We start from the raw sequence: 23005 nt of genomic DNA on the forward strand, positions 1-23005 counted from the left end.
CCTAATTGGAGGTGGAAAGATGGAGTGAAAAAGATTTTGAGTGATCGGGGCCTGAACATGCAGGAGGGTGAAAGGCGGAAAATTGTGTGGGGCCTGGATGTGGAAAGGGAGCTGTGGTTTCGGGCATTATTGCATGACAGCTGGAGACTGAGTGTGAACGAATGGGGCCTTTGTTATATTTTCCTAGCGCTACCTCGCATACATGAGGGGGGAGGGGGATGGTATTCCATGTGTGGCGAGGTGGCGATGGGAATGAATAAAGGCAGGCAGTGTGAATTGTGTGCATGGGTATATATGTATGTGTCTGTGTGTGTATATATATGTGTACATTGAGATGTATGGGTGTGTATGTTTGCGTGTGTGGACGTGTGTGTATATACATGTGTATGGGGGTGCGTTGGGCCATTTCTTTCTTCTGTTTCCTTGCGCTACCTCGCAAATGCGGGAGACAGCGACAAAGCAAAATAAATAAAATAAATAAATAAATAATATCTGGGGATAGGGGAGAAAGAATACTTCCCACGTATTCCCTGCATGTTGTAGAAGGCGACTAAAAGGGGAGGGAGCGGGTGGCTGGAAATCCTCCCCTCTCGCTTTTTTTTTTTTTAATTTTCCAAAAGAGGGAACAGAGAAGGGGGCCAGGTGAGGATATTCCCTTAAAGGCCCAGTCCTCTGTTTTCAACGCTACCTCGCTAATGCGGGAAATGGCGAATAGTATGAAAAAAGAAAAAAAAAAAAAAAATATATATATATATATATATATATATATATATATATATATATATATATATATATATATATATATATATATATATATATATATATATATTATCCCTGGGGATAGGGGATTAAGAATACTTCCCACGTATTCCCTGCGTGTCGTAGAAGGCGACTAAAAGGGGAGAGAGCTGGGGGCTGGAAATCCTCCCCTCTCGTTTTTTTTTTAAATTTTCCAAAAGAAGGAACAGAGGGGGCCAGGTGAGGATATTCCAAAAAAGGCCCAGTCCTCTGTTCTTAGCGCTACCTCGCTAACGTGGGAAATGGCGAATAGTTTAAAAGAAAGAAAGAATATATATATATATATATATATATATTCTAAGTACTTCTCACATACATTCTTCAAAGCAAACACCTGATCCACACATCCTCTACCACTTCTGAAACCGCACTGCTCTTCCCCAATCTGATGCTCTGTACATGCCTTCACCCTCTCAATCAATACCCTCCCATATAATTTACCAGGAATACTCAACAAACTTATACCTCTGTAATTTGAGCACTCACTCTTTTCCCCTTTGCCTTTGTACAATGGCACTATGCACGCATTCCGCCAATCCTCAGGCACCTCACCATGAGTCATACATACATTAAATAACCTTACCAACCAGTCAACAATACAGTCACCCCCTTTCTTAATAAATTCCACTGCAATATGGATCTGGAGAAGGCATATGATAGAGTTGATAGAGATGCTCTGTGGAAGGTATTAAGAATATATGGTGTGGGAGGCAAGTTGTTAGAAGCAGTGAAAAGTTTTTATCGAGGATGTAAGGCATGTGTACGTGTAGGAAGAGAGGAAAGTGATTGGTTCTCAGTGAATGTAGGTTTGCGGCAGGGGTGTGTGATGTCTCCATGGTTGTTTAATTTGTTTATGGATGGGGTTGTAAAGGAGGTAAATGCAAGAGTCCTGGAAAGAGGGGCAAGTATGAAGTCTGTTGGGGATGAGAGAGCTTGGGAAGTGAGTCAATTGTTGTTCGCTGATGATACAGCGCTGGTGGCTGATTCATGTGAGAAACTGCAGAAGCTGGTGACTGAGTTTGGTAAAGTGTGTGGAAGAAGAAAGTTGAGAGTAAATGTGAATAAGAGCAAGGTTATTAGGTACAGTAGGGGTGAGGGTCAAGTCAATTGGGAGGTGAGTTTGAATGGAGAAAAACTGGAGGAAGTGAAGTGTTTTAGATATCTGGGAGTGGATCTGTCAGCGGATGGAACCATGGAAGCGGAAGTGGATCATAGGGTGGGGGAGGGGGCGAAAATTTTGGGAGCCTTGAAAAATGTGTGGAAGTCGAGAACATTATCTCGGAAAGCAAAAATGGGTATGTTTGAGGGAATAGTGGTTCCAACAATGCTGTATGGTTGCGAGGCGTGGGCTATGGATAGAGATGTGCGCAGGAGGATGGATGTGCTGGAAATGAGATGTTTGAGGACAATGTGTGGTGTGAGGTGGTTTGATCGAGTAAGTAACGTAAGGGTAAGAGAGATGTGTGGAAATAAAAAGAGCGTGGTCGAGAGAGCAGAAGAGGGTGTTTTGAAATGGTTTGGGCACATGGAGAGAATGAGTGAGGAGAGATTGACCAAGAGGATATATGTGTCGGAGGTGGAGGGAACGAGGAGAAGAGGGAGACCAAATTGGAGGTGGAAAGATGGAGTGAAAAAGATTTTGTGTGATCGGGGCCTGAACATGCAGGAGGGTGAAAGGAGGGCAAGAAATAGAGTGAATTGGAGTCATGTGGTATACAGGGGTTGACGTGCTGTCAGTGGATTGAAGCAAGGCATGTGAAGCGTCTGGGGTAAACCATGGAAAGCTGTGTAGGTATGTATATTTGCGTGTGTGGACGTGTGTATGTACATGTGTATGGGGGGGGGGGGGTTGGGCCATTTCTTTCGTCTGTTTCCTTGCGCTACCTCGCAAACGCGGGAGACAGCGACAAAGTATAAAAAAAAAAAAAAAAAAAAATATATATATATATATATATATATATATATATATATATATATATATATATATATATATATATTTTTTTTCTTTTTTTGCTTTGTCGCTGTCTCCCACATTTGCGAGGTAGTACAAGGAAACAGATGAAAGAAATGGCCCAACCCACGCCCATACACATGTATATACATACGTCCACACACGCAAATATACATACTTGCACAGCTTTCCATGGTTTACCCCAGACGCTTCACATGCCTTGATTCAATCCACTGACAGCACGTCACCCCCGGTATACCACATCGCTCCAATTCACTTTATTCCTTGCCCTCCTTTCACCCTCCTGCATGTTCAGGCCCCGATCACACAAAATTTTTTTCACTCCATCTTTCCACCTCCAATTTGGTCTCCCTCTTCTCCTCGTTCCCTCCACCTCCGACACATATATCCTCTTTGTCAATCTTTCCTCATTCATTCTCTCCATGTGCCCAAACCATTTCAAAACACCCTCTTCTGCTCTCTCAACCACGCTCTTTTTATTTCCACACATCTCTCTTACCCTTACGTTACTTACTCGATCAAACCACCTCACAGCACACATTGTCCTCAAACATCTCATTTCCAGCACATCCATCCTCCTGCGCACAACTCTATCCATAGCCCACGCCTCGCAACCATACAACATTGTTGGAACCACTATTCCTTCAAACATACCCATTTTTGCTTTCCGAGATAATGCTCTCGACTTCTACACATTCTTCAAGGCTCCCAGAATTTTCGCCCCCTCCCCCACCCTATGATCCACTTCCGTTTCCATGGTTCCATCCGCTGGCAGATTCACTCCCAGATATCTAAAACACTACTTCCTCCAGTTTTTCTCCATTCAAACTTACCTCCCAATTGACTTGACCCTCAACCCTACTGTACCTAATACCCTTGCTCTTATTCACATTTACTCTTAACTTTCTTCTTTCACACACTTTACCAAACTCAGTCACCAGCTTCTGCAGTTTCTCACATGAATCAGCCACCAGTGCTGTATCATCAGCGAACAACAACTGACTCACTTCCCAAGCTCTCTCATCCCCAACAGACTTCATACTTGCCCCTCTTCCAAAACTCTTGCATATATATATATTATCCCTGGGGATAGGGGATTAAGAATACTTCCCACGTATTCCCTGCGTGTCGTAGAAGGCGACTAAAAGGGGAGAGAGTGGGGGGCTGGAAATCCTTCCCTCTCGTTTTTTTTTTTAATTTTCCAAAAGAAGGAACAGAGGGGGCCAGGTGAGGATATTCCAAAAAAGGCCCAGTCCTCTGTTCTTAACGCTACCTTGCTAATGCGGGAAATGGCGAATAGTTTAAAAGAAAGAAAAAGATATATATATATATCCCTGGGGATAGGGGAGAAAGAATACTTCCCACGTATTCCCTGCGTGTCGTAGAAGGCGACTAAAAGGGGAGGGAGCGGGGGGCTGGAAATCCTCCCCTCTCGTTTTTTTTTAATTTTTCCAAAAGAAGGAACAGAGAACGAGGCCAGGTGAGGATATTCTCTCAGAGGTCCAGTCCTCTGTTCTTAACGCTACCTTGCTAACGCGGGAAATGGCGAATAGTATGAAAGAAAGAAAGATATATATATATATATATATATATATATATATATATATATATATATATATATATATTTTTTTTTTTTTCATACTATTCGCTATTTCCCGCAATAGCGAGGTAGCGTTAAGAACAGAGGACTGGGCCCTTGAGGGAATATCCTCACCTGGACCTCTTCTCTGTTCCTTCTTTTGGAAAATTAAAAAAATATATATATATATATATATAAATTAAAAAAAAATATATATATATATATAAACACTCCTGGATTGCCCCACACACACACAAAACATCACCACATTCTTTGATCTGAACCATAGAAGATAGAAGGGACCCTTGGGACAGGAATAGTAAGGCAAGTTATACATTTACACTTATTCATACATACACTTCCTGGGACTAGGGGAGAAATTTTTATATAATTCCCTTGTGTTTCCTGTGTTGTAGAAGGCATCTAAAAGAGATAGGAGCCAGTGGCTGAAAATCCTCCCCTCCTATATTATTACTTTCTAAGAATCAGAAGGGTGAAATTTTTTCCCAAATAGGCTCAGTCATGTGATTCTGATTGTGATGCTAATTGGGAAAGGTAAGCAGGTATTAAGAAAGAAAGCATGTGGATGTATGAACATAAGTATGTATACCAAATACCTGAAAAATCTTGGTGACTGTTAAATATTTGGTTACAGGTTCAGCAGGAATTGAGAAATACAACTTGAGAACAAACACCTGGACCACTGTGGGAACAATGACTGGCCGACGTTTACAATTTGGTGTGGCAATTTTGGATGGAAAGCTGCACATTGTTGGAGGAAGAGATGGCTTGAAGACACTGAACACTGTTGAAGCATATGATCCTAGCACAAACATGTGGTCCCTGCTTCCTCCAATGTCTACCCATAGACATGGTCTAGGTAAAAAAGATCCCCACAAATTGAACATATGTCTGCATTGCATAAAACATCCTTTTCTTGAGCAATGTCAAACCAAAAAGTTAATTTTCATTACAGTAAGCACATATTATGTTTTTACCTTTATTAAAGGCGTTGGTGTTTTAGAGGGTCCACTGTATGCTGTTGGTGGTCATGATGGTTGGAGTTACTTAAATACTGTTGAGCGATGGGATCCACAAGCACGACAGTGGAGCTATGTTGCACCAATGTCTACTTCGAGGTCAACAGTGGGTGTTGCAGTTTTAAATGGAAGGTTAGATTATGCTTGTTATGGTCTCCTCTGTAATTGCACTCACTTTATTTCAGTCACTCTTATTTAACCATCATATGGTGCAGATTATGATGTGGATGATTTCTTCTGTTCTTATTTCCATGTATCCATCCATATATATGATAACTGTTGTTGTCCTTCACTTGTGTCAACCACAGTTCATTCATAGATCTCTTTTGTAACAAAGAAGAACCTATCTTGAATTTTGAGGGCATACAGTTTGTTTGGTTGGTAGTTGGGCATAGGCCTATTAATTGGCAGGGTCATTAAGGCCATCAACATGAAGATTTAACTGCTAACCAGAAAGTCTTTTAACTTTTTCAGGTGTTAAAAATAATTCCAAGATCACATACATTCCACCTTGTTTAAGACCCAGTGCATAAGGTGAGATGTGGATTGTACTGTTCATCATTGGTATTAACACAGCTTTGCTTCTCGTGTTTGAATATGCCCATCTCCTTTTTGATTGTCTATTTTGCATCATTTTTACATTAATTTTTTCGTTTAACTGTAAGTTTTGTGTATCATTTTCAACTTGTTCCCATATACATGGGATGAATGAAGTGCATACAGACCCTCACTTCACACATCCCATGTCTAGTGTGTAAGAGTGAAACAAGGACACCCATGCAATAAAATTACTTCTTTTTATATTATTCAAGCTTACACAAAAATTGTTACATTTCACTCGATTAATATTCATTCCTGTAGCAATGAATTTCTGTAATCTGCATATTCCCAAGTGCTTATTACATGGGTTCGTCAAATGGATGTATTGACTCTGAAGACTCTTGGGCCTAGAGCATAATGGATATGTGAAACAGAAGTGTATTTACTTACAAAGTATTGTGTGTTGTTTACAGATTATATGCAGTAGGAGGGAGGGATGGATCTTCATGCCTACGAACTGTAGAGTGTTATGACCCCCATACCAACAAGTGGACCCCATGTGCACCCATGGCCAGAAGAAGAGGAGGTGTTGGTGTTGGTGTGGTCAATGGATTCCTGTATGCTGTTGGTGGTCATGATGCTCCTGCCTCCAACCCTTGTGCTTCCAGATTTGACTGTGTTGAAAGGTAATGGTCATTAAGCATCTCCCATTCTGTAGCTTGCAATAAAATGAAAACTATGCTGTCCTTTAACTTTAACGTCAGTTTTCCATTGTTGGTGGAAGCAGGATACTAAATTAGAATGCAAAAGAAAAAAAAGAAAAATCATTTCCAGATATCATAAGGGCATGTATATCTGTTTTTAGTAATAGGTCTGGCTTTTCTTTGTTTCCTGGTGCTACCTTGCTGTTGCAGGAGGTGGCAATGCTGTTTTCTGTGGGTTGGGATGGTGCCGGGAATGGATAAAAGTGAACAAGTGTGAATATTTACATGTATATATGTATGAGTATGCATGTTTGCATGTATGTATATGAGAGTGGATGGGTCTTTTTTTGTTTGTTTCCTGGTGCTACTTTGCTAATGCAGGAAACTGAAAAGTATAAATAATATTAATAGTAATAGATAAGTACGAATAAGTGTAGTCGCTTGTTTTTTGTAATTATCTGCTTTTACCATACAAGAAGGGAGTTCACTAACAGTATTTCACTCTTGAATATCTCCTGGTATCATGCAACTTTTCAAATTTTTGTAAAACACCATTTATTCTCATTATTTTGTTTATTTTATGTACTTACTATGTAGATACTGCAAAAGTACTTATTTGCATATTTTCCTATTTCTTCAGTTCTACTTTTGGCCTATGGTTGCTCTATCTATGCATTTTTTGAAAAATTGTCTTGTCAGCATTGTTTAACTGATTAATAAACTTAAGGTTACTCTTCTCTCTCCCATGATTAGCTATTTTATAGTCTCACCTTCAACATTGATTTAGATCATTCATTTTTATTACTCTCTTTGTTGCCATCCTCAGGATCTTCTGTGTCAGTTCTTTTAAATGCAATGATGAAACTTGAGACGCATATTCAAGGAACACATTAGTAAGATTAACACTTTCAAGCCAAATAAGTGGTGTGATGATGGGAATGTTCACAAGAGACAGAAAGTAATGATATTCAGTGTATATGAACAGTGACTCTTGCTGTTTTGTATGATCTGCTAAGCAGATGTAAAATTTTAGTTAATTGTTATATATTCCCTTATACTTGCGTCCTGCCCATGCTAAAAAAGATTTGATTTCCCTTCCAAAACTTATTTATTTATTTTGCTTTGTCGCTGTCTCCCACGTTAGCGAGGTAGCGCAAGGAAAGAGACGAAAGAATGGCCCAACCCACCCACATACACATGTATATATATACATACACGTCCACACACGCAAATATACATACCTATACATCTCAACGTATACATATATATATATATATATATATACACACACAGACATATACATATATACACATGTACATAATTCATACTGTCTGCCATTATTCATTCCCATCGCCACCTCGCCATACATGAAATAACAACCCCCTCCCCCCTCATGTATGTGAGGTAGCGCTAGGAAAAGACAACAAAGGCCCCATTCGTTCACACTCAGTCTCTAGCTGTCATGTAATAATGCACCGAAACCACAGCTCCCTTTCCACATCCAGGCCCCACAGAACTTTCCATTGTTTATTCCTCTTACATTCCAATCAGCTATGCAAATCTGCATTTGTCATATTAAGTTTCAGGCATGATCTTTTTGTGTGAGGCCACTTGCACCTTTTTATTGAAACTGTTTTTGTAGGAATTAGACTGGGATGCCCAGTTCGTTTGGGTAGAGTTGCTATTCAGTTACCCGTAATGATTGAAAATCATATCAAATGTGTAAAAGGCTCTGTGTTTGATTAATTATTGATATGTACCCCTTATATTAATGGTATGTAGTTTTATGTGGAAGAATATGAATGATTCCTAGATTACTTATATCTGTTTTTAGTATTATAAATGTTGGGAGAAATTTAAGGGTGAAAGAGTTTTCATCCACCTTTTATATTATTCTCAGTAAGGGTAAATTCCTGATGTCTCCAGGTATGATCCTGCTACAGACACTTGGACTCAAGTAGCGTGCTTAAGCGTTGGCTGTGATAATGCAGGAGTGAGTCTCCTGGGTCATCGTCTATTTTGTGTTGGTGGCTATGATGGCCAGACGTACCTAAACCTTGTTCATGCTTATGATCCACAAACCAACGAATGGACACAGGTGAGATTTGAGTATAATTATGAATTTTAAGAGAACTTGGAATTCTGACTTTCACCTTAAAATGTTTGTCAGTATCATATCCCCTTTTCAAGTCATATTGACAATATATTATAATCACACCATGTGTTAAAGACCTAGCTGTAGTCAGATATATGTAGAAGAATTCAGAATATTTTTTTATGTAAGTAATTATTCCTTATTCACATCTCATTCCCCGACTACATTGCAAACAGCAGTTGTTCACATCCCATACCAATCCACCCCATGCACACTGCAGACCTGCTCCTAGTTCCAGTACTGTTTCATTTACCTACCTTACCATCTAATATATACTGATAGATACCATGCATGGTAACTCACTTCAGCTGTATGTTAAAACAATGGCTCCTATCTTTAATAACGTGACTTGCAGAAATGCCAATGGTAACTTTCAGAAAAAAAGATGTAATGAATTTTCAGGCAATTTTTTTTTGCTTTGGGAAAAAAAAGAAATGCATCACACATCGCAATATACTGTAATATTATCCAGCCACTGTGGGTCCCTCATCACTCTTATCTTTCGAGCATCTCCAGTTTATTTCTAACTTCACCATTTTCATATTTTTTTTCTTCTCATTCAAAATTTTTTGGATGCCATAGATATTGAAAAACTGATGAAATTACAATCAGACGAAAGTACTGACAGTGAACAACAAACTCCACATGATAACTGGAAGGGATGCACTTCAACAACAAATTAAAAAAATTGCTGTCAAAAAATTAAGCAGGACCATCATTTGGTGTGCTCATTTTTTTTCGTGCAACTATTCAGAATTGAAACTTGCTTGTTTATTGCAAAACATGGGTAATAGAATAAGATTACAGTATTTCAGTTGTGAAATTGTTAACAAAGACATGGTTTAAAAAGCCAAAATGTCATAAGTATAAAAGACTAGGGATATAAAACTATAGACTTACTTTCAACTCCTAAAGCACCTGATGTTTATTTTGAATGTAGTTGAATTCTATTACAAAAGTAAACATGCACATGGATTTTCACTTAGAGTTTCTGATCCATCATTGCTCTAATATTTTAATACATTCTTTCTAACTCATATTTGCTGCATGCTTTTAAAAATGTTTCATCTTTTTGCAGATGGCTCCATTGCCAACTGGTCGTGCTGGGGCATGTGTGGTGGTGGTGAAGAAGGAACACTGACCCAGGCTTACTCTACTTTTCTAAGATAATTCATGCATAAGTTGACTCTCAAGTGTTTTTCTGTGAGTGGTAGAAAATAGCAATAATATTCCTCGTTTATTGAATCTCGTTATCATGTCTTAAGATTTTCTTGGAGATGATTTTATTTTTTCAAAATGTTTTGAGAATATTTCATTGGTTTTATGAAGTCATGTGGTCGACATGACTGTAATGAAATTATTTTTTCCTTTAAAAAGATCTGGATGGCCCTTCTTTTACCTTTCTTTCAGAGGAAGGATTAATTTTATATAAAAATGAATGACTCGTACTTCTGATGTTATCACTTCCAAAAGCTGAACCTGCAAATCCTTGCTTCAGTCAAGTTCAAACCTAATGTTTGTTAGACTATTTTGTAAATTGCATTGTTTTACAATCATTGGAAATTAGTGTGCAAAGGCTAAATTTACATCTTTAACCTGATTATGATAGCATATGAGGACTTTGCAGTATTTTAATTCAGTGGAAGATGTTTAGCATCAGATTGTGAAGAAAATTAACAAATGATATTAGGGTATGATAATCCAAACATTTGTAAGCCACTCAGTACAAAGTCTTAGAGATGAATAACTTATACATCAAACAAATTTAACATGAAAATGCATACACTGCATGCCTTTATTCTGCATACAGTAACTGTAACACTGTTTATACATTTATAATGAAAATTTTATATTAGTTTAGTAGTGTTAAGGAACACATTCTATGAAATTATGAGACATTATTTCTGGTATGGTATCACACTGCCATGTAGAAATCAGCTATTATAGATTATTGTCATACTTCTCGTGAGCTTGATGTACAGAGAAAAGTTAATGTTTGTCCTTTTCAAATGCAGTTCATTTTGTTAAGTCTACAGTAAAAGACACAAGTTAGGAAAGAGAATACAGTTGTGTGTGCAGAAATAGTCTTACAGCAAATGAATGATTATTTTTGGTGGTAAATAGGAATTTAAATGTACCACTCACTTTAGAATAGGCAACATTTCATTGGTGCATTATAGGGCATCCAAAAGGATTTGGGTACTGGTTTATTCAGGTATATGAAGTTTATTTCCATCATACATTTTAAGCAGTTTCTTAGACGTATGCAATACTGTGATATTTGTATCTTTGGCATTTCATTGCAATTTTGTAATAAATAATTAGTTTGCACTTGTTCTCTGGAAACACTGCAAGTGAAAAGCATCAGGTGGTGAGAAGAGAGCATTTTATCCTAAATGTCTCCCATTTTCCTGTAAATTTTTTTTGTTGGGGTGTTTTTGGGCTGTTGTCCCTTATAGCAAGCAGCCATCTTGTCAGTAAATGCATAATCTCTCATTACCGTCATTAGTCTCAATGTGTCTCTGTACCCATTGTGCTCTTTTCCCTTTCCTTAATGTATTTGTATTGAGTTGCTTGAAGGGGACATTTTTTTACTTTTTTTCTTATAAAACAAGCAGAAAGTAACAAGATGTACCATCTTTGGAAATTTGTAAGGTACACTTTTATAATACAAGCAGAAGGTACATATTTGTTTTTAAAGAGGTAAAGTGTTGCAAAAAAAACTCTTGGTAATTGCTTCATTTGCTCATGCAGTGCTTTTGAAAGTATTGAATAAAGGTGCATCGTTGTTGAAATGTTGATAAGATGCTTGAATGCCTTAGCCAGATATGTGGGAGACAGCATGTTAAGAATAATGGATAGATATCATACTATATGCTGAATTTGATACTCATTGATTCTAGTAGGCTATTAGATACTAATCATTCCTTATTGTATAAAACTGGTGAAATGTTACTAATTATTGTACATAATTGTCATTTAGGAGTGAAAGCATATCACTGCACTTGCATCTAAGCTTTGTTACCTTCCTTTCATACTCCTCCCTACTTTTTTTTTTTATTCATCTCACTTGCCCACTCTTTTACCTCCATTCTTCCTTACACCATCACTCCACTTCTTCCTAATCCTTGCCCCATTGGTTATTAGTGCTGTAATGGATGAAAACTGCTAATGTGTACTGTTAAGAGCAAAATTTTTGTATATAACATTACATACAAGGTCTTGAGCAAGCTAGAAGAAGTTAGGTGATAAAATTCAGAACCAAGTGGGACTCCATTACTTGCAGGGTAAAAGGGAGCTGTTGCTCAATCAATGACTTCTTCCTTGTTAGAACAACCAGAAGAATATCTTGCATTGTAGAACAAAGATAAACAGTTAGGACAGAAGTGCTTCCCTAAGCAGCAGCTATTTACAATCCACAACTGACAGAAGTCATTCAGACTAAGAGATAAACTTTGTGAAATCTTTTTCTTTCATACTATTCGCCATCTCCCGCATTAGCGAGGTTGCGTTAAGAACAGAGGACTGGACCTTTGAGGGAATATCCTCACCTGGCCCCCTTCTCTGTCCCTTCTTTCGAAAAATTATAAAAAAAAAAAACCGAGAGGGGAGGATTTCCAGCCCCCCCCCCCCTTTTAGTCGCCTTCTACGACACGCAGGGAATACGTGGGAAGTATTCTTTCTCCCTTATATGTATATATTCCTTAGAAGGAGTCTTTTGAAATAAATTACAGTGCCTGCCAATGAAGTAGGCTGCAGCACAGCCAGCAAGGATAAACATGAAATAAAACTGAAAACTGTTGATTCACCACCAAGTACTGGTTTTCCTTTCCTCTTCATACACTCCTTGAAATGACCAGGAGCTGAATCAGGAAGGTTCTGAAGCCATTTTGGGTCTATCTTTGCCCAAATTTCACAAACAGCCACCCCTCAGCTTAGGCAGTGATGGAGTATCCCTTTTACATATTTTCTTTTTTATAAGTGCCCTTTAGTTTTTTTTTTTCCAAACTATTCGCCATTTCTCGCATTAGCAAGGTAGCGTTAAGAACAGAGGACTGGGCCTCTGAGGGAATATCCTCACCTGGCCCCCTTCTCCCTTCCCTTTTAGTCGCCTTCTACGACACGCAGGGAATACGTGGGAAGTATTCTTTCTCCCCTATCCCCAGGGATGTCCTCTTTAGTTTTCTATTAGATTTAAATCTGGTGACTTCCTGGGCCAGTCACTGAAAAACTTCACTGCACAGTCCTTAAACCAATCAGTGACTAGTTTGGCAGTGTCTTGGGGAGTTGCATCCTGCATGAAGAATTCAGCTATATGCTTTTTGAATGAATCTGGAAGATGGCCACACAATAGCTTGAGGTTTCATTCTTTTGCAATATTTTGAAGGTCCACAACACCATAATAAGGGAAACAATCCCATACCATAAGTAATGCAGGGAACTATACAATGCTTGCAATGTACTTGAGGACAAATGAACCACACCACAGTTGACTGGTACACATGCTCACCATGGCCACCTGTCAAAGAAATGGTAAACTCGTTAACCCACGACACATATGAACTTAGCTATATCTCATACTACAGTACATATTTCTTAAAAGATCAACTCCATTTTTAAGGTGCCTACAAGTTACAAGCAGTTCGAGATGCAGCCTGCACCTCTAGGACTTAAGGTCCTTATGAAAACAGCATTATACTGTCCTTACTGACACACCACTGAGCACTCTAGGGCTTCTCTTCTAATTCTTTTGCACTCTAGCATGCATCTGCACCCACTTGATTATTCAAGAACATTTAGAGTATGTGGAGAGTTTTTTTATACCTTTTCAGGGTGTTTCACATGGGTCAGTGTAGTGGTGATGCAGTTATAACTAAATTACTTCACCCGCTGTTGTGCTGATCTCAGGCTCACACCAGTAATATTAAAAATTTCCTTAAGTGGCTTATTTTCCCAGTAAAGTGCAACAATAGAAGTTATTTTGTCACTTGTAAGTATTTCCAACCAGAGTAGGTGGTAGAGGTAGGAAAAGGGGGGAAAATAAAATCCAGGGCATGTGGGAAACAATAAGACATTCCCGGCCTCCTTACAACAGCTAAACTGCTACTGAGGTGAACTTATGTGGAATGCTGGAATTTTACATAGATGCCACTGCTCATGAGAGAGTGCTAATTTCACTGGTGGACGCCAACACAACCTTAGGTTGGGTAAAAAGCTGTGTGTCAAAATAATTGCTGCGGGCCAACTTGTGCTTACTTCACTGGTGGGCACTGTATTGATAACACCTTCAACTAAGAATATTTACCAACCACATCACATGTTTTCAGTTTATATTTTTACTTATTTCATTTATTATACTTTGTCATTGTCTCCCGCATATAGTGAGGTAGCGCAAGGAAGCAGATGAAAGAATAGCCCAACCCACCCACATACATAGTACATACATACACGTCCACAAATGCACTTATACATATGTATACATTTCAACGTATACATATACATACACAGACATACATATATACACACATACATAATTCATTCCCCTCACCACCCCACCACACATGAAATGACATCCCCCTCCCCCTGCATGCGTGCGAAGTAGCTATAGGAAAAGACAACTAAGGCCACATTCGTTCACACTCAGTCTCTAGCTGTCATGTATAATGCACCGAAACCACAGCTTCCTTTCCACATCCAGGCCCCACAAAACTTTCCATGGTTTACCCCAGATGCTTCACATGCCCTGGTTCAATCAATTAATAGCATGTCCGTCGACCCCAGTATACCACATCGTTCCAATTCACTTTATTCCTTGCACGCCTTTCACCCTCTTGTATGCTCAGGCTCCGATCGCTCCATCCTTCCACCTCCAATTTGGTCTCCCACTCCTCGTTCCCTCCACCTCTGACACATATGTCCTCTTTGTCAATCTTTCCTCACTTATTCTTTCCAAGTGACCAAACCATTTCAATACACCATTTCAATATATACATATATATATATATATATATATATATATATATATATATATATCCTCCCCTCTCATTTTTTTTTTTAATTTTCCAAAAGAAGGAACAGAGAAGGGGGCCAGGTGAGGAAATTCCCTCAAAGGCCCAGTCCTCTGTTCTTAACGCTACCTTGCTAATGCGGGAAATGGCGAATAGTTTGAAAGAAAAAAAAGATATATATATATATATATATATATATATATATTTTTTTTTTGCTTTGTCGCTGTCTCCTGCGTTTGCGAGGTAGCGCGAGGAAACAGACGAAAGAAATGGCCCAACCCACCCCCATACACATGTATATATATATATATATATATATATATATATATATATATATATATATATTGCACTATTTCCCTGCAAAAATTGTCCAAATGCCTCTCTCTTCTCTTTCACTAATAATCTTACTTCTTCATCCCACCACTCACTACCCTTTCTAACCTGCCCACTTCCCACACTTCTCATGCCACAAGCATCTTTTGTGCAAGCCATCACTGCTTCCCTAAATATATCTCATTCCTCCCCCACTCCCCTTATGTTCTTTGCTCTCACCTTTTTCCATTCTGCACTCAGTCTCTCCTGGTACTTCCTCATACAAGTCTTCTTCCCAAGCTTACTCTCACCACTCTCTTCACCCAAACATTTTCTCTTCTTTTCTGAAAACCTCTACAAATCTTACCTTTACCTCTACAACATAATGATCAGACATCCCTCCAGTTGCACCTCTCAGCACATTAACATCCAAGAGTCACTCTTTCATGCACGTATCAATTAACACATAATCCAATAAAGCTCTCTGGCCATCTCTCCTACTTACATAGGTATACTTATGTATATCTCTCTTTTTAAACCAGGTATTCCCAATCACCGGTCCTTTTTCAGCACACAAATCTACAAGCTCTTCACCATTTCAAACACTGAACACCCCATGTACACCAATTATTCCCTCAACTGCCACATTACTCACCTTTGCATTCAAATAACCCATCACTATAACTAAAAGAAAGGGGCAGGAGGTCAAGAGAAAGGTGCAAGAGGTGAAAAAGAGGGCAAATGAGAGTTGGGGTGAGAAAGTATCATTAAATTTAGGGAGAATAAAAAGGTTTTGAAAGGAGGTAAATAAAGTGTGTAAGACAAGAGAACGAATGGGAACATTGGTGAAGGGGGCTAATTGGGAGGTATTAACAAGTAGTGATGATGTTAGGGGATGGAGTGGTTATTTTGAAGGTTTGTTGGTTGTGTTAGATGATAAAGTGGCTGATGTATGGTGTTTTGGTCAAGATGGTGCGCGAAGTGAGAGGGTCAGGGAGAATGGTTTGGTAAACAGAGAAGAGGTAGTGAAAGCTTTGCGGAAGATGAAAGCCGGCAGGTTTGGATGGTATTGCAGTGAATTTATTAAAAAAGGGGGTGACTGTACTGTTGACTGGTTGGTGAGGTTATTTACTGTATGTATAACTCTTGGTGAGGTGCCTGTGGATTGGCGGAATGCTTGCATAGTGCCAATGTACAAAGGCAAAAGGGATAAAAGTGAGTGCTCAAATTACAGAGATATAAGTTTGTTGAGTATTCCTGGTAAATTATATGGGAGGGTATTGATTGAGAGAGTGAAGGCATGTACAGAGCATCAGATTGGGGAAGAGCAGTGTGGTTTCAGAAGTGTTAGAGGATGTCTGGATCAGGTGTTTGCTTTGAAGAATGTATGTGAGAAATACTCAGAAAAACAAATGGATTTGTATGTAGCATTTATGGATCTGGAGAAGGCATGTGATACAGCTGATAGAGATGCTCTATGGAAGGTATTAAGAGTATATGGTGTGGGAGGCAAGTTGCTAGAAGCAGTGAAAATTTTTTACCCAGGATGTAAGGCATGTGTACGTGTAGGAAGAGAGGAAAGTGACTGGTTCCCAGTGAATGTCAGTTTGCAGCAGGGGTGCATGATGTCTCCTTGGTTGTTTAATTTGTTTATGGATGGGGTTGTTAGGGAGGTGAATGCAAGAGTTTTGGAAAGGGGGGCAGGTATGAGGTCTGTTGTGGATGAGAGAGCTTGGGAAGTGAGTCAGTTGTTGTTCGCTGATGATACAGCGCTGGTGGCTGATTCATGTGAGCAACTGCAGAAGCTGGTTACTGAGTTTGGTAAAGTGTGTGAAAGAAGAAAGTTAAGAGTAAATGTGAATAAGAGCAAGGTAATTTATTAGGTACAGTAGGGTTGAGGGTCAAGTCAATTGGGAGGTAAGTTTGAATGGAGAAAAAACTGGAGGAAGTAAAGTGTTTTAGATATCTGGGAGTGGATCTGGCAGCGGATGGAACCATGGAAGCGGAAGTGAACCATAGGGTGGGGGAGGGGGCGAAAATCCTGGGAGCCTTGAAGAATGTTTGGGAGTCGAGAACATTATCTCGGAAAGCAAAAATGGGTATGTTTGAAGGAATAGTGGTTCCAACAATGTTGTATGGTTGCGAGGCGTGGGCTATGGATAGAGTTGTGCGCAGGAGGGTGGATGTGCTGGAAATGAGATGTTTGAGGACAGTGTGTGGTGTGAGGTGGTTTGATCGAGTAAGTAATGTAAGGGTAAGAGAGATGTGTGGAAATAAAAAGAGCATGGTTGAGAGAGCAGAAGAGGGTGTTTTGAAATGGTTTGGGCACATGGAGAGAATGAGTGAGGAAAGATTGACCAAGAGGATATATGTGTCAGAGGTGGAGGGAACGAGGAGAAGTGGGAGACCAAATTGGAGGTGGAAAGATGGAGTGAAAAAGATTCTGAGTGATCAGGGCCTGAACATGCAGGAGGGTGAAAGGTGGGCAAGGAATAGAGTGAATTGGATGGATGTGGTATACCGGGGTTGACGTGCTGTCAGTGGATTGAATCAGGGCATGTGAAGCGTCTGGGGTAAACCATGGAAAGTTGTGTGGGGCCTGGATGTGGAAAGGGAGCTGTGGTTTCGGGCATTATTGCATGACAGCTAGAGACTGAGTGTGAACGAATGGGGCCTTTGTTGTCTTTTCCTAGCACTACCTCGCACACATGAGGGGGGAGGGGGATGGTATTCCATGTGTGGCGAGGTGGCGATGGGAATGAATAAAGGCAGACAGTGTGAATTGTGTGCATGGGTATATATGTATGTGTCTGTGTGTGTATATATATGTGTACATTGAGATGTATAGGTATGTATATTTGCGTGTGTGGACGTGTATGTATATACATGTATATGGGGGTGGGTTGGGCCATTTCTTTCATCTGTTTCCTTGCGATACCTCGCAAACGTGGGAGACAGCAACAAAGCAAAATAAATAATAAATAAAAAATATATATATATATATATATATATGTGTGTGTGTGTGTGTGTGTGTCTGTGTCCATGAATGTGGGTGGGTTGGGCCATTCCTCATCTGTTTCCTTGCGCTACCATGCTAACGCGGGAGACAGCAGTTAAGTATAATAAATAAAAAAAAATATTATACATAAACACTGTTGCCCGTGTCAGCGAGGCAACACATAGACATTATATACTCATGTACATATTCATAATTGCTTGCCTTCATCCATTCCTGTCGCTACCCTGACCCACAGGAAAACAGCATTGCTATCCCTTGCTTCAGCGAGGTAGCACCTGGAATACAGACAAAAATGCCACATTCGTTCACACTGTCTCTAGCTGTCATGTGTAATGCATTGAAACCACAGCTCCCTATCCACATCCAGGCCCCAAAGACCTTTCCATGGTTTACCCCAGATGCTTCACATGCATGTCCTTCTCTTTAAGTATTTCTCAAATTTTTTAATACTGTACAATAAGATTCTTTTACAGTATATTAAATGGATTTTTTAGGGACAAATGTGTTAACTGACAAATTATTTCAAAATGACTGGGTGATGTGAGAATAACATTGTTATGGCATTCTCACCAGTTTCAGTACTGCTTTCCTGAACATACTTATATAGTTTGGAAATTACTGAATCCCAGAAAGTGTGTGTCTATAAACTAGCCGTACTGTTATTTTTTAAAAAACTTATCTCTGATTTTTCCAAAAGTGAAGTTGACATTCTCAACAGCATCGTTTTTTGCTGCAGGATTAAAATGAGCCTTAACAAAGACCAAGAAACTATTGCCCTATTTATTTCCCCATCAATATTAAACAGTTTACCCCAGAATTGTGTATTTGACAAGGAAATTTCTATTCTTTATATCTAACCAAGATTCAGAAATAGTAATCATATCATAATTCCCATCTAGTGTTGTTTCTATAAGTCTGAAATTTTATTGCATTTAAAAGCAATAAAATTGTCTTCCTAGCACTACCTCGTGCACATGAGGGGGAAGGGGGTTGTTATTTCATGTGTGGCAGGGTGGCGATGGGAATGAATAAAGGCAGACGGTATGAACTGTGTAAATGAGTATATATGTATGTGTGTGTTTGTATATATATATGTATACGTTGAGATGTATAGGTATGTATATTTGCGTGTGTGGACGTGTATGTATATAAATGTGTATGTGGGTGGGTTGGGCCATTCTTTCATCTGTTTCCTTGCGCTACCTCACTAACATGGGAGACAATGACAAAGCAAAATAATAAAAATAAATAAATAAATTAAAAGCATCAACACAATATTTTAAGATGATACGGAGACCTATCTCAAGAGTACTCATGAAGAGGGGATGGGTGTGCTCCACATAGGCTGCAATTTATTTTTCCAAAATGCATGTGTAAACTCACTAAGGAGTATACCAAAACACGTAACACCCACTTCATTCAAGTGTAGTTAGGCCTTTATGAAAATTTCAGAATGCAAGTAGAAAGGCTGCAATAAGTCTAGGAACTCAACTCACTCCTGAAAATAAAAAGGTTCACTATTCTGTTATTTAGACTGAACACCTTACTAAGAAGGCATTCCTGGTACTGATCCTGGGAAGAACCCTTGAAATCATAAGTTACTAGTTTTACATCAGACACAGTGAATAAGCCGGCAATATTTCTCTGACGCCTCTGATTTCTTCTTCAGAACATCGCCAGCACCTACATAACAAATAATAAGGGTATTATCAATGGTGCCACCACAAACCTCTTTTACAGCATCAGCAACATCAGTTACCCTGACATCTGCAAAACGTTTACAGTGTGAAGGTTTCCTGGTACAGAATTCCTTCAGCTGTCCTCAGATCATGGTCACTGATGAGCTTTACTTTCAGTCTGTTGTTCTCAACATCATCCAAGACCTGAAACCGATTATTTTTCAATTATTGGCATTAGAGGTATATATTTAAGATTTAAATTGAAAAGGTACCTATTTATTTATATTTATTTTGCTTTGTCGCTGTCTCCCGCGTTTGCGAGGTAGTGCAAGGAAACAGACGAAAGAAATGGCCCAACCCACCCCCATACACATGTACCTGCTTTGCACAATTTAAATGGACAGCAATAATGTGCAATGCTAAATGACAGTTTTGGTATTCATTCCTGAAATTACATGGCCCTTAACTGAGTAAATTGTTGGGGTATAGTATATTGATATAAAGCACAGTACTAAGTAAAGTGTTTTAGATATCTGGGAGTGGATCTGGCAGCGGATGGAACCATGGAAGCGGAGGTGAATCATAGGGTGGGGGAGGGGGCGAAAATCCTGGGAGCCTTGAAGAATATTTGGGAGTCGAGAACATTATCTCGGAAAGCAAAAATGGGTATGTTTGAAGGAATAGTGGTTCCAACAATGTTGTATGGTTGCGAGGCATGGGCTATGGATAGAGTTGTGCGCAGGAGGGTGGATGTGCTGGAAATGAGATGTTTGAGGACAATGTGTGGTGTGAGGTGGTTTGATCGAGTAAGTAATGTAAGGGTAAGAGAGATGTGTGGAAATAAAAAGAGCGTGGTTGAGAGAGCAGAGGAGGGTGTTTTGAAATGGTTTGGGCACATGGAGAGAATGAGTGAGGAAAGATTGACCAAGAGGATATATGTGTCGGAGGTGGAGGGAACGAGGAGAAGTGGGAGACCAAATTGGAGGTGGAAAGATGGAGTGAAAAAGATTTTGTGTGATCGGGGCCTGAACATGCAGGAGGGTGAAAGGCGGGCAAGGAATAGAGTGAATTGGATCGATGTGGTATACAGGGGTTGACGTGCTGTCAGTGGATTGAATCAGGGCATGTGAAGCGTCTGGGGTAAACCATGGAAAGTTGTGTGGGGCCTGGATGTGGAAAGGGAGCTGTGGTTTCGGGCATTATTGCGCGACAGCTGGAGACTGAGTGTGAATGAATGGGGCCTTTGTTGTCTTTTCCTAGTGCTACCTCGCACACATGAGGGGGAGGGGGATGGTATTCCATGTGTGGCGAGGTGGCGATGGGAATGAATAGGGGCAGACAGTGTGAATTGTGTGCATGGGTATATATGTATGTGTCTGTGTTTGTATATATATGTGTACATTGAGATGTATAGGTATGTATATTTGCGTGTGTGTGTGTACATTGTGTATGGGGTGGGTTGGGCCATTTCTTTCGTCTGTTTCCTTGCGCTACTTCGCAAACAAGGGAGACAGCGACAAAGCAAAATAAATAAATAATAAAATAAATACTAAGACAATAAAGTCATGAAGTGAACCAGTCACCTCCAACATCAATTACTCAACATCCATAATGCTTTCTCTCAGTCCCAGAGTTGGAGACCATGGATCATAAATTTTACAAGAAGATATACAAATTGTTTTTACTTTCAAATTCATTTGCATTTTGCTGTGTTCCTTTTCCAGTCAAAGAAGAATTTCATGACTTTCTTAGTTCCATTCAGTTTCTTCTCTACTTCTTGAACATTTAGGGTTGATACATCATTCAACATGCAGGAGGGTGAAAGGAGGGCAAGGAATAGAGTGAATTGGAGCGATGTGGTATACAGGGGTTGACGTGCTGTCAGTGGATTGAATCAAGGCATGTGAAGCGTCCGGGGTAAACCATGGAAAGCTGTGTAGGTATGTATATTTCCGTGTGTGGACGTGTGTATGTACATGTGTATGGGGGGGGTTGGGCCATTTCTTTCGTCTGTTTCCGTGCGCTACCTCGCAAACGCGGGAGACAGCGACAAAGTATTAAAAAAAAAAAAAAACATCATTCAAGGTATGAAAAAGTTATCAGAAACTTGTACTAAGGCTCTTTGAATAGCTACAATATCCAAGGCAAGTCTTAAATTTAAGACTGTTCAAAGATTTAAAGTTTTAAATTAATGAGAAATGTTTCCTTGTGTCTTGTGAAGAAATGAACTTCTTTGTTGAAGTTTTCAGTTAACTCAATAATCTAAATGAATTTTGGAGATTTTGTGCTTTATTCTTGAATGTTTAAGCTTTCATGTAGGTCATCTGGATGAATTTGAAGACCCACCACCGACAATCAAGTGTTTTAGTATTACTAGATAAGGATTCCTGATAGGTACTACATCAGTGTACCTCTTTGATTCGAATTCTGTTTCTTGCATCTTTCAACAATGTTGGTGAGCTTGTCCTGTTGCTGTTTTTTTCACTTGAAATATTTATGACCATTCATTTCCTTTCTTGCAATTTGTGGAGATCAAGCTTCAGGTAGTAGGACTTTTGATAGTATTTTTCATTGTTTGTGCTTACATCTTCATAGATTATTTCCTTATCCTCAAAATCCATAAGCACTGCATGCTGCATGTGATCAGTAATGGTGTATGCCTTATTACTTTAGGCACAGTGAATACTTATTGGAAACCTCGTAAACTTTCACCCAATGAACTGGAAACAAACATTACTTTTCAACGGTATGGAGTGGCTAGTGCATGCCTATGCCTTGTAACCATCTGGGTAGAACATGCGAGAGGATATCTGTTTGATGAGCTTAGTTCCCATGATTCCATTAATATCAGTCACCATCCCGTATACAATCCGTGAACTCCAGTACTTCACCCATGCCGAAGCATTCTACCACCTCCCATCCACCTGCTACCTTACATTACAAGCTGTCATTCTCTCACTTTTATCTTAAAAGGTAATTTTGATTGAAGAGACAAATATATAGTGAACATATCTTACAACTTTAATAAGCAACAAAAATACTGTCTAATGTCTCTGAAATTCTTCATTTTTATTTTCATGAAATTTTTCATGTATGCAAAACAGCTATTACCAACTGTGAATGTCAAACTTACAAATTAAAAATATTTTTGGTTACTAACTATCAGGGTGCAGGTGTACCGTATATTACATGAATAAAC

The 23005-nt window shown here is 39.3% G+C and overlaps 1 protein-coding gene and 1 long non-coding RNA gene across 6 annotated transcripts in view; one reads left to right on the top strand and one right to left on the bottom strand.

Annotated features, from left to right (window-relative positions):
• LOC139760625 (kelch-like protein 5) overlaps positions 1-11119 on the top strand; it is a 59942-nt gene extending 48823 nt beyond the window's left edge. For all 5 annotated transcript variants that reach the window (XM_071684029.1, XM_071684030.1, XM_071684031.1 and 2 more), the window contains 5 exons: positions 5005-5229; positions 5359-5521; positions 6403-6615; positions 8560-8731; positions 9867-11119. In XM_071684029.1, the coding sequence (XP_071540130.1) occupies positions 5005-5229; positions 5359-5521; positions 6403-6615; positions 8560-8731; positions 9867-9929 (836 nt within the window). In that variant the 3' untranslated portion in view covers positions 9930-11119. The remainder of the gene's footprint in view (positions 1-5004; positions 5230-5358; positions 5522-6402; positions 6616-8559; positions 8732-9866) is intronic.
• Positions 11105-23005, bottom strand: part of LOC139760627 (uncharacterized) — a 33611-nt gene continuing 21710 nt past the window's right edge. Inside the window, exons 2-3 of the long non-coding RNA XR_011715374.1 lie at positions 19857-20010; positions 11105-13307 (exon numbers count right to left, since the gene is read on the bottom strand). This is a non-coding gene — a long non-coding RNA (uncharacterized lncRNA). The remainder of the gene's footprint in view (positions 13308-19856; positions 20011-23005) is intronic.

This window comes from Panulirus ornatus, chromosome 37 (assembly GCF_036320965.1).
Source record: "Panulirus ornatus isolate Po-2019 chromosome 37, ASM3632096v1, whole genome shotgun sequence".
Lineage (NCBI taxonomy): Eukaryota > Metazoa > Arthropoda > Malacostraca > Decapoda > Palinuridae > Panulirus > Panulirus ornatus.